This window comes from Salmo salar, chromosome 16, assembly GCF_965601325.2.
Source record: "Salmo salar chromosome 16, fSalSal1, whole genome shotgun sequence".
Taxonomy (NCBI): Eukaryota; Metazoa; Chordata; class Actinopteri; order Salmoniformes; family Salmonidae; genus Salmo; species Salmo salar.
Window position 1 is genome coordinate 23,592,205 of NC_138306.1, and position 13,281 is coordinate 23,605,485.

Here is a 13,281-nt window from a genome sequence, read left to right on the forward strand (position 1 = left end):
GGGTTGGGCTTGAATGAAAGCGCGGGAGGACTGAAGAACAAAGGGACAAGCTATGCTATCATAAATACAGAATCTTATGCATTCTAAATAACCACCCATTTGGAAAAGGAAAATGCAATAAATATTTACTCTGAGCTGCGCTTCGGTAGGTTGGTCGTAGATGCTGGCCGTGTTGCCCAACAGAGATCTTCCTTGTCCCTTTAAGAGTGTCTCTGGTGGTAAACTGTACCCGGAACAGCTTATTATCTGAATCCTTCTGACATCGGACTGTCGCCCTAATGTACCCGGAACAGCAAGTTATTTGCCCTTTTAACGCAGAGGCTGCAGGCCTCGCATACTCGGAACCGGAAGTTCCGAGTATGAACCGGAAGTTCCTTTCCCCCCACCATTTGATGTTCCCAGACTCTCTATGTTTAACAAAGGCTATTCAAGGGTCCTTCAGTAGAGTCAAGAGAGAGAGGGAAGGGAGAAAGGTATTTATGGGGGGGTCATAAACCTTACCCACAGGCCAACGTCATAACACCGGTATTACTAATAAGGACATTAATTAATGTGAATGTGATCTCCTAGGACACCCCCAGATGTGTGTGTGTTCAGCCTCCACTACCACCCAATCTGAAGCCTGAGCCAAGGGAACACCTTCTGCAAGCTGAAGGTTCCCCCTGGGACACTGGTTTACAGGACGGTCCATGACCTGTTCTACAGAACCATGTCAGAGAGCCAGGCCCTGATCATCAGCCTGCAGCAGGTCCAGAACACCTTCCAGTGGGACAAGTATAGAATGTAAGACTTGACCCCGCTAACATTGAGCACTTCAAATACATTCAAAATACACATATTTTCTGTGCGTGAGTAAATCTTTGACAGTGTATTGTGTGTGTTCCCTTGGCAGAAGCAACACATGCAGGTGGACCCTGGCACAGTCCTGCAGAGAGACCTGTTCCATTGAACCTCAGAGAGTGCCATCGGGGATATCTCCCGACAGAACTTCAACCCGCGTGTGGCTTGACCCACTAGCCGTCACAGCCGTAGCGTTTACTTTGCAGTTTTGCCCAGCAAGCTCACCGCTACTCCGTCAGAGAGCCGAGACACTGGGTTCATGTGGGTAAAACCTGATTAGGAACGATAGATTACGTCCCTCGACTCCCCAACCAAACAAGCTCAGGACAGGATCACTATGATTCCTGTGTGAATCGGATGGAGAATCCTACTGTTTTTGTTGTGTTTGACAGCGGTCAGTGCTACCCCTACTACCCCATCAAGTACAAGGTCCTGGAAAACAATGGCAGTGTTGTGTGAAGGGCCCAGAAGCAGAACCAGGACTGTTCAGAAAATAATTAATCAATGCCTTGAGTAAGAGCAAAGTTCCTTGTCTTGGTTAAAGGCGCTCTGTTTGTGAGGAATAAAGAGATAAAGAAGGCAAGCTGTTCCTGAGACTTGTCTACGAAGACCAGTTGAGATGCTAACACCTGAGTTCCTTCAATCGACTCTGTTAAGTTGTGTCTGTGTTCAATGAGAAGTAATACACTTCTGAGCCTTTCAGTTGTATTTGTGCTCTTTTTCAGCAAAAACATTATGGCTCTTCTGCACAGCATACTAAATTATGTAGGGTATTATGATCTGAGATTGTATTTAATAACCCCGGAAATATTGCTAATACAAACCATGGCCAGTAGAAATGTATACGTTATACATGTAATTGAATATGAATTTAAGTTGTCGTAGGAAGATGGATAGAAAATTGTTGTCAATTCAATGTAGTCAACTTAACGTTTTGAAGAGTGAATCATTTATTGCACTCATCTGCCTCCTCACATGCCTCCAGCGATAAGGGAATTGGTGAATAGTCAGGAAAACAAACCAACATATCAGTCCAAAATATTTTAATAATAGCTCAAAATAGAATTTAATACATCTAAATCATCTTTGAAAGAGAAGTGGTATACTGGGTAGGAAAACTAGTTTATGGTATGTACAGGTAGTTGGATAGAAGAATAAAGTCATGTGATAGAAAGCCAAGGGAATGGGCGGAGTGAGAAAGGGCTGCTCACATTAAGCACTTTGATTTACAAAACCTCAAAGAAAGCAAGGATAGGCTACCATAAAATGGCACTGTTTAGAAAATGCCTGTGCCCTAGTGTAAGTAAAGAGGGTGAGAGTCCTCTCCTGAAGTTCAATCGCTGGGTTAGGTGGATAGGTTCTGGGGATAGAAAGCAGTACTGCAGTTTGATTGTCCTCTTTATCCAAACACAAACAATTTCAATGTGTTTGCATATATACTGTAATATAAATACATATCTGATTGTACACCACTGGCCTGCCATATGTTCTATTTACAGGCCCCAATGCTCCCAAACCACTCCCGCAAGCAGCTCCAGATTCAGAACCAACATGTCCCAGCTGCGGCAGGACATGTGGTTCCCGGATTGGGCTTCACAACCACCTACAATGGTACCGCCACCAAGAGCGGTAGCCGTATCTATCCTATAACCCAGTATCTTTGGAAATGTTGGACTGCAAGTAAGTGTGTGTGTATTATTATATCATATATTATTTATATAGCTAGGCTTTATTCATGTGTGTGCTTCTCATCATGCTTGCTGTCTTAACCCTTGCCCTGACCTCCCTCAAAACCCTCTCCTTCAACTCCTATCCTCTCCCCTCCAACATCCGGCGCCTCAAACCCCCCCTCCCTTGCCCCTGCACCCCTACAGTCACACTGTGAGTGTCGGCCCCCAGTGTATTCTCAGCCACACAGGTGTACAGACCCACCTCCCGGGCCGTCACCATGACAATCTCCAATGTCCCCTCTGGCAGTAGCCGGTAGGCAGTGGAGGAGGGAGAGAAAGGGGTGAGGCTGGACATGAGGACTGAGGTATTACCAGATGCTCGGCTGGGTGAGGGGGAATGGTAAGAGGATGTCTGGCTGGACGCAAGCTTGGGGCTGGGGGTGTGGTTGGATCGTCCTAGTCTCATTCCAGAAGGAGTGACCCAATAGATTGTGGGCTGAGGCTCCGCCAGCGCGCGACAGTGCAGAGCCAACCTCTCCCCCTCTCTCACCCCCATGTAGTGGGGAAGGATACCAGGGGGGATGAGGGGTAGGCAGGAGGCTGACATCTCGGTGATTGACACCTCCCTCACACTACGAGCCCTCAGCTCTGGAGGCTCAGAACACAACATGGCCTGGGGCTGGATAAACCTCACAGCCTGCGACATCTGTGTATCTGTGTGAGGGTGCTCCTTAGCCACCCAGCGGAACAGGCAGTCACAGCGGAGGGGGTTGGAGTACAGGCTTACCTCCCTCAGGCTGGGCAGAGACAGGACAGTGTGTTGGTGCAGAGCGCTCAGAGCGTTGGAGTTGAGCATCAGACTTTCTAGCCGGCCCAGCCGAAGGAAGGCCTGGGGGTGGATGTAGGACAGCCGGGGGTTGTTGGTGATCTCCAGCTTGGTGAGCTCAGGCAGGTTCTCCATGGCTGCCCTCTCGATGGCCACCAGCTCCTCCATGTTGTTCAGACCCAGCTCTGTCAGGTGGACCAGGTCCCTGAAGTCCCCCGTCTGAACCACACTCAGAGGGTTCTTGTTCAGGTCCAGGAACTTGAGGCCCGGGATCCTCCTCAGAGCCTGTGTGGGGACGGTGGTGAGGAGGTTGTCGTAGAAGGACAGGCTCTCCAGACTGTCCAGCCCCTCCAGGGCCCTCTCAGTCAGCCCCTTCAGCCCCATGCCCCCCAGCACCAGACTGTGTAGAGACCCCAGGTCCTGGAAGCCCCGGTCAGGGAGGACCTCCACTGGGTTTCCCCCCAGCATCAGCACCTGGAGGCGGGGCAGGGCAGTGAACCAGCGGGGCTCAATTGAGGTCAGGTGGTTGTTGTTGAGGTGCAGGCGCAGCAGGAAGCCCAGGCCGGAGAATGCTCCAGGAGCCAGGTAGAACAGCCGGTTGTGGCTGAGGAAAAGCTCCTGTAGGGCAGGCAGGGAGGAGAAGGAAGCAGGGGGCAGGAACCAGAGCTGGTTCTCCTCCAGGTGCAAGGAGAGCAGGGAGGGCAGGGAGGCAGCCTGGGGCTGGGTTAAGGTTAGGGTTCTAACACAGCTGAAGCGGTTCTGAGACAGATCCAACTCGGTGAGGTTGGGGAGTGTGTGCAAGAGTGGTATCTCCAGGGCAGACAGCAGGTTACTCTGCAGACGGAGGGTGTGTGTGTCTGGGGGCAGAGGAGAGGGGAGTTGGGTTAGGAACAGGTTGTTACAGTCCACAGTAGAAGCCTCGCAGGACACTGACTGGGGGGAGAACCAGGGCTTCATCTGACACACACACCCTGTCGGGCAGGAGACCCGCCATGGCAGGGAATAGACTACTAGAGCACTGGACACCCACACCCACAGGATCAGCTGCCTCTTCAGTAGGACCATTGACACCCTCAGCATCCTCACAGCAGAGAGGAGTTGATTCAGAGGAGTCGATCTATAGGAGTTAATTCGGAGACGTTGATTCAGCGGCGGCAATTCAATGGTGACTGACTCAGTGTTGTTGCAAAGTTACAGCGCTGTAGGAATCTACTGTTGCCAGGTTACAGTGCTGTAGGAATGTATAGTGTTGTGGATTGTCTAGGTGACGGTCTCTGTGATCAGACAGTCGCTGTCACATTGTGACGACATGTGTATTGGGCGTGGCTCTGTACACACTCAGGAGATTACCTGTGAGAGAGAGAGACAGGGGAGATAATGGGTCAAGGTCAGGTTTATAACCCATTTAGAAAGCCAGTGTGAGAGGGAGGGATTTAAAAGGACAATACCTCCTGTGTTTTCAACTCTCCATCAACCATTTACTTCCTCTTTTCATCTGCATCCCTGCTAAGTAATAGATTCTATTTCATTTGATGTAGTTTTGATCTCCCTCTTCTTTACTCTCATTGTGTGTTCAATTAATTAAAAGGTGTATGTGTGTGTGTGTGTGTGTGTGTGTGTGTGTGTGTGTGTGTGTGTGTGTGTGTGTGTGTGTGTGTGTGTGTGTGTGTGTGTGTGTACTGATGACCACCAGTAACACCTAGTGGCAGTGGTCACCAGTAAAGACAACAGAGGAAGTTTGAAATAACACACACACACACACACACACACACACACACACACACACACACACACACACACACACACACACACACACACACACACACACACACACACACACACACACGCACACTGGAGAGAAAAGGGGAGAAGAGGAAAGGAGGGGGGAAATATCAGAAGGGGAAAAGGGAATAGAAACGAGAGGAGGTTGTCTTGCTGTAGCTGAGACTGCAGTAGGAGGGATGTAATGGGAGAGAAAAGAGAGTGAGAGCGAAGAAAAGGGGATGACGGGGGATAGAGGAGAGGAAGAGGGAAAGGAAGGATAGTGATGGAAAGGAAGGCAGTGAGGGAAAGGAAGGCAGTGAGGGAAAGGAAGGCATTGAGGGAAAGCGAGGGTGCTGATCAAAACAAATAGAGATGCATCCCCCTGCTGCCACGCAAACACAAACACAAACACACACACCACAAACACAAAAACACACAAGCAAACACATACACACGCCAGAGTCTCAGCACACGTATGAGCTGACAACACTGTGACACACCACAGATGCCACACTTCTCACTCTACTGCTCTGTGTGTCTGTCTGTGTCTAACCCAGACATGTCCTAGCAAACAAACTCACGCAATTATGTCCAAACATTTGCAGCTCACAGAGAAATAGTCCTTACCATCAGATGAGTATCATTGACTGCATGCATCTCTCGATCTTTCCTCTCTCTCCTTCTGTGCCTCTTTACCTCTCCTCAATCTTTTTACTGTGTTGTTTTTATCTGGGAATATTCTGTCAGCTTGTCTTTTTCTCTGTATTCAGGGCAAGCTCTACCATAAATCGTCATTCTTTCGATCTCTCTCTCCTTAAAACATCTGTATGTCCTTCTCTGTATTTCTCTCTTTTTAAAAGATCCCTGCTTTTCTCTCTGAGGCTGTGGAGAGATCTCTACAGGATGAATCTGCCTCTGCTCTCTCCAACCTCTCTGTAGCTTTGTCAGTGTGTATTCTCTCTCTCTCTCTCTCTCTCTCTCTCTCTCTCTCTCTCTCTCTCTCTCTCTCTCTCTCTCTCTCTCTCTCTCTCTCTCTCTCTCGAGCAGGAAAGACAAAGATGAATTAATATGAGATTCTGTCCCTCTCTACTCTCCAATGCCTCATAATTGCAGGCTCAGTGAGCTTTACATTTGAGTCATTTAGTAGATGCTCTTATCCAGAGCAAATTACAGTTAGTGCGTTAATCTTAAAATAGTGTCACGGTTGTCGTCGGTGAAGGAGGACCAATACGCAGCAGGTACGTGTATGCTCATCTTGAGAATTTATTTACTTCAAAAAATGAACGTACAAAAATCACAAAACAAAAGAACGAACGAACAACTACAAACAGTCTGGCTAGCATAGGCTCAACACAGAACAATCACCCACAAATAACACATACAAACACACCCTAATATATGGGACTCTCAATCAAAGGCAGATAGACAACACCTGCCTTCAACTGAGAGTCCCAACCCCAATCAACCAAACATAGAAACACACACACTAGACTAACCATAGAATTAACTAAACATAAACCAAAACCCGGAAATACTAAATCAAACACCCTTTACACAAACACACCACCCCGAACCACATAAAACAAATACCCCCTGCCACGCCCTGACCAAACTACAAAACAATTAACCTTATATACTGGCCAGGACGTGACAAATAGCTAGGTGGGACAACCACATATCACAGTCAAAGTAAGTACATTTTTCCTCAATAAAGTAGCTATCAGCATAAATAAATAGATACAGTTGGGGGGGGAGGCTGTTGGATTATTTAAGATGCTCTTTTAAGAGGTACTCCTAGCTTTTGGAATAGCGCACTGGTTTGCTTTTAAAAAGAGAGAATGAACTGTATGTGCACTGAGTTTGCCCGCATGTGTGTGTGCAGTAAAGCCGAAGATTCTATCTTCTCTTTTTCTCTCTCCAGCAGTTGCACCTCTCCCCTCTCCTCTGTGTGTAAAAGAGAATGACTGTATATCTTTGTGTTTGTGTGTTTATGCCCTCAGACATTCCTGTGCCATTAGTGACAATTGAGGAGAAAAAACAAAAGGATTGCACAAAAGTTTCCATTCTCTCCCAACACTGACAAGTCACCTAACCTACACTGTTCAACACAAGGCTTTTCTGCTCAAACTCAGGCTTGAATGTGTGTGTGTTTATTGTGTGATCGATCAGCAAAAATCTCTAAATGAAGATATATAAATATACCTTTATTATAAAACTAACCCATCTAACCCTAATTGAAGTCAGGATGGAATGTAATGTTTAGTGTTTACCTTTTTTACCTTACCTAATCACATAACAACACAGAATATGAACATCAGAGAGAAGATATAAGGATGGATGGATGATGGATGGATGGATGGATGGATGGAAGAATGGAGGGATGGAAGGATTCCCGTTGGGCAGAGAGAAGGGGATTATGGGAGCTGAGTGACAGAGATTCAGAAAAGTATGTCACCGAGACACACACACACACATGCTCACCCTGCAGGCTGAAAAGCAGTGGGAATGAGGGATGAGAGGGAAAAGGAATCAAGAGGAGAGGTCGTCATAGCAACAATCAGAGAGCATTGCTTTTATTTGAGAGAAAACAAGCACTGCTTCCTCTGTTCTCTCTTGAATTTGTCTCCGGTGTCTTTCCTCTATTCACCTCTCCTCTCCTCCATCTTTCCTTTATTCTCTTCTCATTTCCTCTCTCTGTGTGTGTGTGGTCTACTCACACTGAGTCATGGTTGTAAATCATATGCTCCATTAGGATGACCCTTAGTTAGGGCTGAGGTGAAGCATGTTGCAGTGTCAGATCCAGGGAATGATTCATATATCAGAGTAAAGCACTAAAGCAAACACACACAGACAGACAAACACTTCTGCCTCTAGTAATTCATTTCAGTGTAAGCAAACTGTACATCAGCAGCAGCCTCAAGAAAGTGCATCTCATATGAATGAATATGATACAATACAGTATGATACCATGTGATACTTTTGAATCCTTATGGCTCTTTCCCTCTTTACCTCCCTGTTCCTCTCGCTCTTTCTCTGCATTGGAATTCTGTCCACAACAGGTGTGCTGGACTGGGGAAGTCCTCAAGGACTTATGACACACCCTCCACAGCACAGCTAAATGGTGTGGTGCGGTGTGTGTGTTGTAACTGCAGAGAGAATGAGGGAGAATCTGCTGCCATGGTAACAGGCCCAGCAGTATCTAATAGCAACCGGTTGCTAGGGAGCCTGCATTGGGAGAGGAGTTGGATGGGTGTGTGTGTGTGTGTGTGTGTGTGTGTGTGTGTGTGTGTGTGTGTGTGTGTGTGTGTGTGTGTGTGTGTGTGTGTGTGTGTGTGTGTGTGTGTGTGTGTGTGTGTGAGAGAGAGAGAGAGTTTTGTAATGGATGGTTGAGTTCAGAGAAGAAAATCAAATCCAAGTTAGACTGAGTTCTCTTTGGCCTTGTTAATGATGGCTGTTTGGTCACATGTTAGCGCTATTTGACACACCACTAAATCCAGTACAGTTTAATAGAGTGACTTCTCTTAATATGCTACTTCTCATTTTCAAAATGGCCTACGTGGCATTGATATGAGTCGGAAACATTTATTATAGTGTCAAAATTTACTGCAAAGTGTAAATAGGATATTTTTGGTCATAAAGTCACTTCACAATCGAAGAAAGAGGAGACAGCGTTAAGGATATCTGGCGAGACTACGTCAGAGTGGATAAATTGCCTTTACCCTCCATTCTGTTGGCGAATTTGCAATCACTGGAGAATAAACTGTATGCGTTCCGTTCGAGAATATCCGATCAACGTGATCTAAAGAACTGTAATATCCTATGTTTCTCCAAGTCATTGCTGAACAAGGACATGGTAAATTTAAATCAAGCTGGTTTTCTATACAATCAGCAGGACAGAACAGGAGAGTCAGGGAGGCTCAACAGCTGGCGTGTGATCTCTAATATTAAGGAAGTCTCAAGGTTCTGCTCACCTGAGTTAGAATACCTCATGATAAGCTGTAGACCACACCATTTACCAAGAGTGTTTTCATCTATATTTTTGGTAGGTGTTTATTTACCACCACAAACCGATGTGGTTGGCACTAAGACCGCACTCAATGAGCTGTCTTCTGCCATAAGCAAACAGGAAAACGCTCATCCAGAGGCTGCGCTCCTAGCGGCCGGGGACTTTAATGCAGGGAAACTTAGAAATGTGGTAATTTATGCTAAATATGCAACCAGAGAGGAAAAAACCTCTGGACCACCTTTACTCCACACACAAAGATGCGTACAAAGCTCTCCCTCACCCTCCATTTTGCAAATCTGACCATAATTCTATCCTCCTGATTCCTGCTTACAAGCAAATATTAAAGCAGGAAGCACCAGTGACTCGGTCAATAAAAAAGTGGTCAGACGAAGCAGATGCTAAGCTACAGGACTGTTTTGCTAGCACAAACTTGAATATGTTCCGGGATTCTTCCTATGGCATTGAGTACACCACATCAATCATTGGCTTCATCAATAAGTGCATCGATGACGTTGTCCCCACAGTGACTGTACATACATACCCCAACCAGAAGCCATGGATTAGAGGCAACATCCGCACTGAGCTAAAGGGTAGAGCTGCCACTTTCAAGGAGTGGGACTCTAACCCGGAAGCATATAAGAAATCCCGCTATGCCCTCCGACAAACCATCAAACATGCAAAGTGTCAATACAGGACTAAGATCGAATTGTACAACACCGGCTCCGACGCTCGTCAAATGTGGCAGGGCTTGCAAATCATTAGCCTTCAAAGGGAAGCACAGCCGAGAGCTGCCCAGTGACACAAGCCTACCAGACGAGCTAACCTACTTCTATGCTTGCTTCGAGGAAAATAACAATGAAACATGCATGAGAGCACCAGCTGTTCTGGACGACTGTGTGATCACGCTCTCTGCAGCCGATGTGAGTAAGACCTTTAAACAGGTAAACATTCACAAGACTGCAGGGTCAGACGGATTACCAGGACGTGTACTGCGAGCATGCGCTGACCAACTGGCAAATGTCTTCACTGACATTTTCAAACTCTCCCTGTCCGAGTCTGTAATACCAACATGTTTTAAGCCGACCACCATAGTCCCTGTGCCCAAGAACACTGAGGTAACCTGCCTAAATGACTACCGACCCGTAGCACTCACATCTGTAGCCATGAAGTGCTTTGAAAGGCTGGTTCACATCAAGGCATGGCTCACATCAATACCATTATCCCAGAAACCCTAGACTCCAAATAGCATACCGCCCTAACATATCCACAGATGATGCAATCTCTATTGCACTCCACACTGCCCTTTCCCACCTGGACTAAAGGAACACCTATGTGAAAATGCTATTCATTGACTACAGCTTCAACACCATAGTGCCCTCAAAGCTCATCACTAAGCTAAGGACCCTGGGACTAAACACCTCCCTCTGCAACTGGATCCTGGACTTCCTGATGGGCTGTCCCCAGGTGGTAAGGGTAGGTAACAACACGTGCCCGCTAATCCTCAACACAGTCCCCTGTTCACTCATGACTGCACGGTCAGGCACGACTCCAACACCATCATTAAGTTTGCCGATGACACAACAGTTGTAGGCCTGATCACCGACAATGATGAGACAGACTATAGAGAGATGGTCAGAGACCTAGCTGTGTGGTGCCAGGACAACAACCTCTCCCTCAACGTGATCAAGACAAAGGAGATGATTATGGATTAGAGGAAAAGGGTGACCGAGCATGCCCCCATTTTCATCGACAGAACTGTAGTGGAGCAGGTTGAGAGCTTCAAGTTCCTTGGTGTCCACATCACCAACAAACTAACGTGGTCCAAGCACACCAAGACGGTCATGAAGATGGCACAACAAAACCTATTTCCCCTCAGGAGACTGAAAATATTTGGCATGGGTCCTCAGATCCTCAAAAGGTTCTACAGCTGCACAATTGAGAGCATCCTGACTGGTTGCATCACTGCCTGGTATGGCAACTGCTCGGCCTCTGACCGCAAGGCACTACAGAGAATAGTACGTACGGCCCAGTACACCACTGGGGCCAAGCTTCCTACCATACAGGACCTCAATACCAGGTGGTGTCAGAGGAAGGCCCTGAAAATTGTAAAAGACTCCAGCCACCGTAGTCATAGACTGTTTTCTCTGCTACCGCATGTGAAGCGGTACCGGAGTGCCAAGTCTAGGTCCAAGGGGACTTCTAAGCAGCTTCTACCCCCAAGCCATAAGACTCCTTAACATCTAATCAAATGGCTACCCAGACTATTTGCATTGCCCCCCCCCCCCCCCCCCCCCCACCACCTTTTACACCGCTGCTACTCTCTGTTGTTATCTGTGCATAGTCTCTTTAATAACTCTACCTACATGTACATATTACCTCAATTACCTCGACTAACCGGTGCCCCTCCACATTGACTCTGTACCAGTACCCCCTATACAGTGGGGGAAAAAGTATTTAGTCAGCCACCAATTGTGCAAGTTCTCCCACTTAAAAAGATGAGAGAGGCCTGTAATTTTCATCATTGGTACACTTCAACTATGACAGACAAAATGACAAAAAAAAATCCAGAAAATCACATTGTAGGATTTTTTATGAATTTATTTGCACATTATGGTGGAAAATAAGTATTTGGTCAATAAAAAAAGTTTATCTCAATACTTTGTTATATACCCTTTGTTGGCAATGACACAGGTCAAACGTTTTCTGTAAGTCTTCACAAGGTTTTCACACACTGTTGCTGGTATTTTGGCCCATTCCTCCATGCAGATCTCCTCTAGAGCAGTGATGTTTTGGGGCTGTCACTGGGCAACACGGACTTTCAACTCCCTCCAAAGATTTTCTATGGGGTTGAGATCTGGAGACTGGCTAGGCCACTCCAGGACCTTGAAATGCTTCTTACGAAGCCACTCCTTCGTTGCCCGGGCGGTGTGTTTGGGATCATTGTCATGCTGAAAGACCCAGCACGTTTCATCTTCAATGCCCTTGCTGATGGAAGGAGGTTTTCACTCAAAATCTCACGATACATGGCCCCATTCATTCTTTCCTTTACACGGATCAGTCGTCCTGGTCCCTTTGCAGAAAAACAGCCCCAAAGCATGATGTTTCCACCCCCATGCTTCACAGTAGGTATGGTGTTCTTTGGATGCAACTCAGCATTCTTTGTCCTCCAAACACGACGAGTTGAGTTTTTACCAAAAAGTTATATTTTGGTTTCATCTGACCATATGACATTCTCCCAATCCTCTTCTGGATCATCAAAATGCTCTCTAGCAAACTTCAGACGGGCCTGGACATGTACTGGCTTAAGCAGTGGGACACGTCTGGCACTGCAGGATTTGAGTCCCTGGCGGCGTACTGTGTTACTGATGGTAGGCTTTGTTACTTTGGTCCCAGCTCTCTGCAGGTCATTCACTAGGTCCCCCCGTGTGCTTCTGGGATTTTTGCTCACCGTTCTTGTGATCATTTTGACCCCACGGGGTGAGATCTTACTTGGAGTCCCAGATCGAGGGAGATTATCAGTGGTCTTGTATGTCTTCCATTTCCTAATAATTGCTCCCACAGTTGATTTCTTCAAACCAAGCTGCTTACCTATTGCAGATTCAGTCTTCCCAGCCTGGTGCAGGTCTACAATTTTGTTTCTGGTGTCCTTTGACAGCTCTTTGGTCTTGGCCATAGTGGAGTTTGGTGTGTGACTGTTTGAGGTTGTGGACAGGTGTCTTTTATACTGATAACAAGTTCAAACAGGTGCCATTAATACAGGTAACGAGTGGAGGACAGAGGAGCCTCTTAACCTCTATGGGCTAGGTGGGACGCAAGCGTCCCACCCGTGGTGCACTCCATCAACAGCAGGTGCATTTCAAGAGCGGCAAATTTGAATCCAAATAAATGTCAAAATTCAAAATTTTTCAAACATACAACTATTTTACACCCTTTGAAAGATAAACATCTCCTTAATCTAACCACGTTTTACGATTTCAAAAAGGTTTTACGGCGAAAGCATAAATTTAGAGTATGTTAGGACAGTACATTTACAAGAGTTGTGTGTAATGTTTTGTCAATTCAAAGACAGGGTCACCAAAACCATAAAACCAGCTAAAATGATGCACTAACCTTTTACAATCTCCATCAGATGACACTCCTAGGACATTATGTTAGACAATGCATGCATTTTTAGT

General features: G+C 46.5%; 1 protein-coding gene across 1 annotated transcript; it reads right to left on the bottom strand.

Annotated features, from left to right (window-relative positions):
* Nucleotides 1–1,874: 1,874 nt before the first annotated feature.
* Nucleotides 1,875–6,030, bottom strand: LOC106573362 (leucine-rich repeat neuronal protein 2). Its single transcript, XM_014148346.3, has 2 exons — nt 5,728–6,030; nt 1,875–4,686 (listed from the first exon to the last, which is right to left on the bottom strand). Exon 2 carries the CDS (start codon nt 4,414–4,416, stop codon nt 2,650–2,652), a length of 1,767 nt encoding a protein of 588 aa, XP_014003821.1. The 5' UTR covers nt 4,417–4,686; nt 5,728–6,030; the 3' UTR covers nt 1,875–2,649.
* Nucleotides 6,031–13,281: the final 7,251 nt, after the last annotated feature.

Excerpts from the sequence above, each read along its gene's own strand:
- LOC106573362 (XM_014148346.3), bottom strand. The coding sequence starts at position 4,416 with ATGCTGAGGGTGTCAATGGTCCTACTGAAGAGGCAGCTGATCCTGTGG.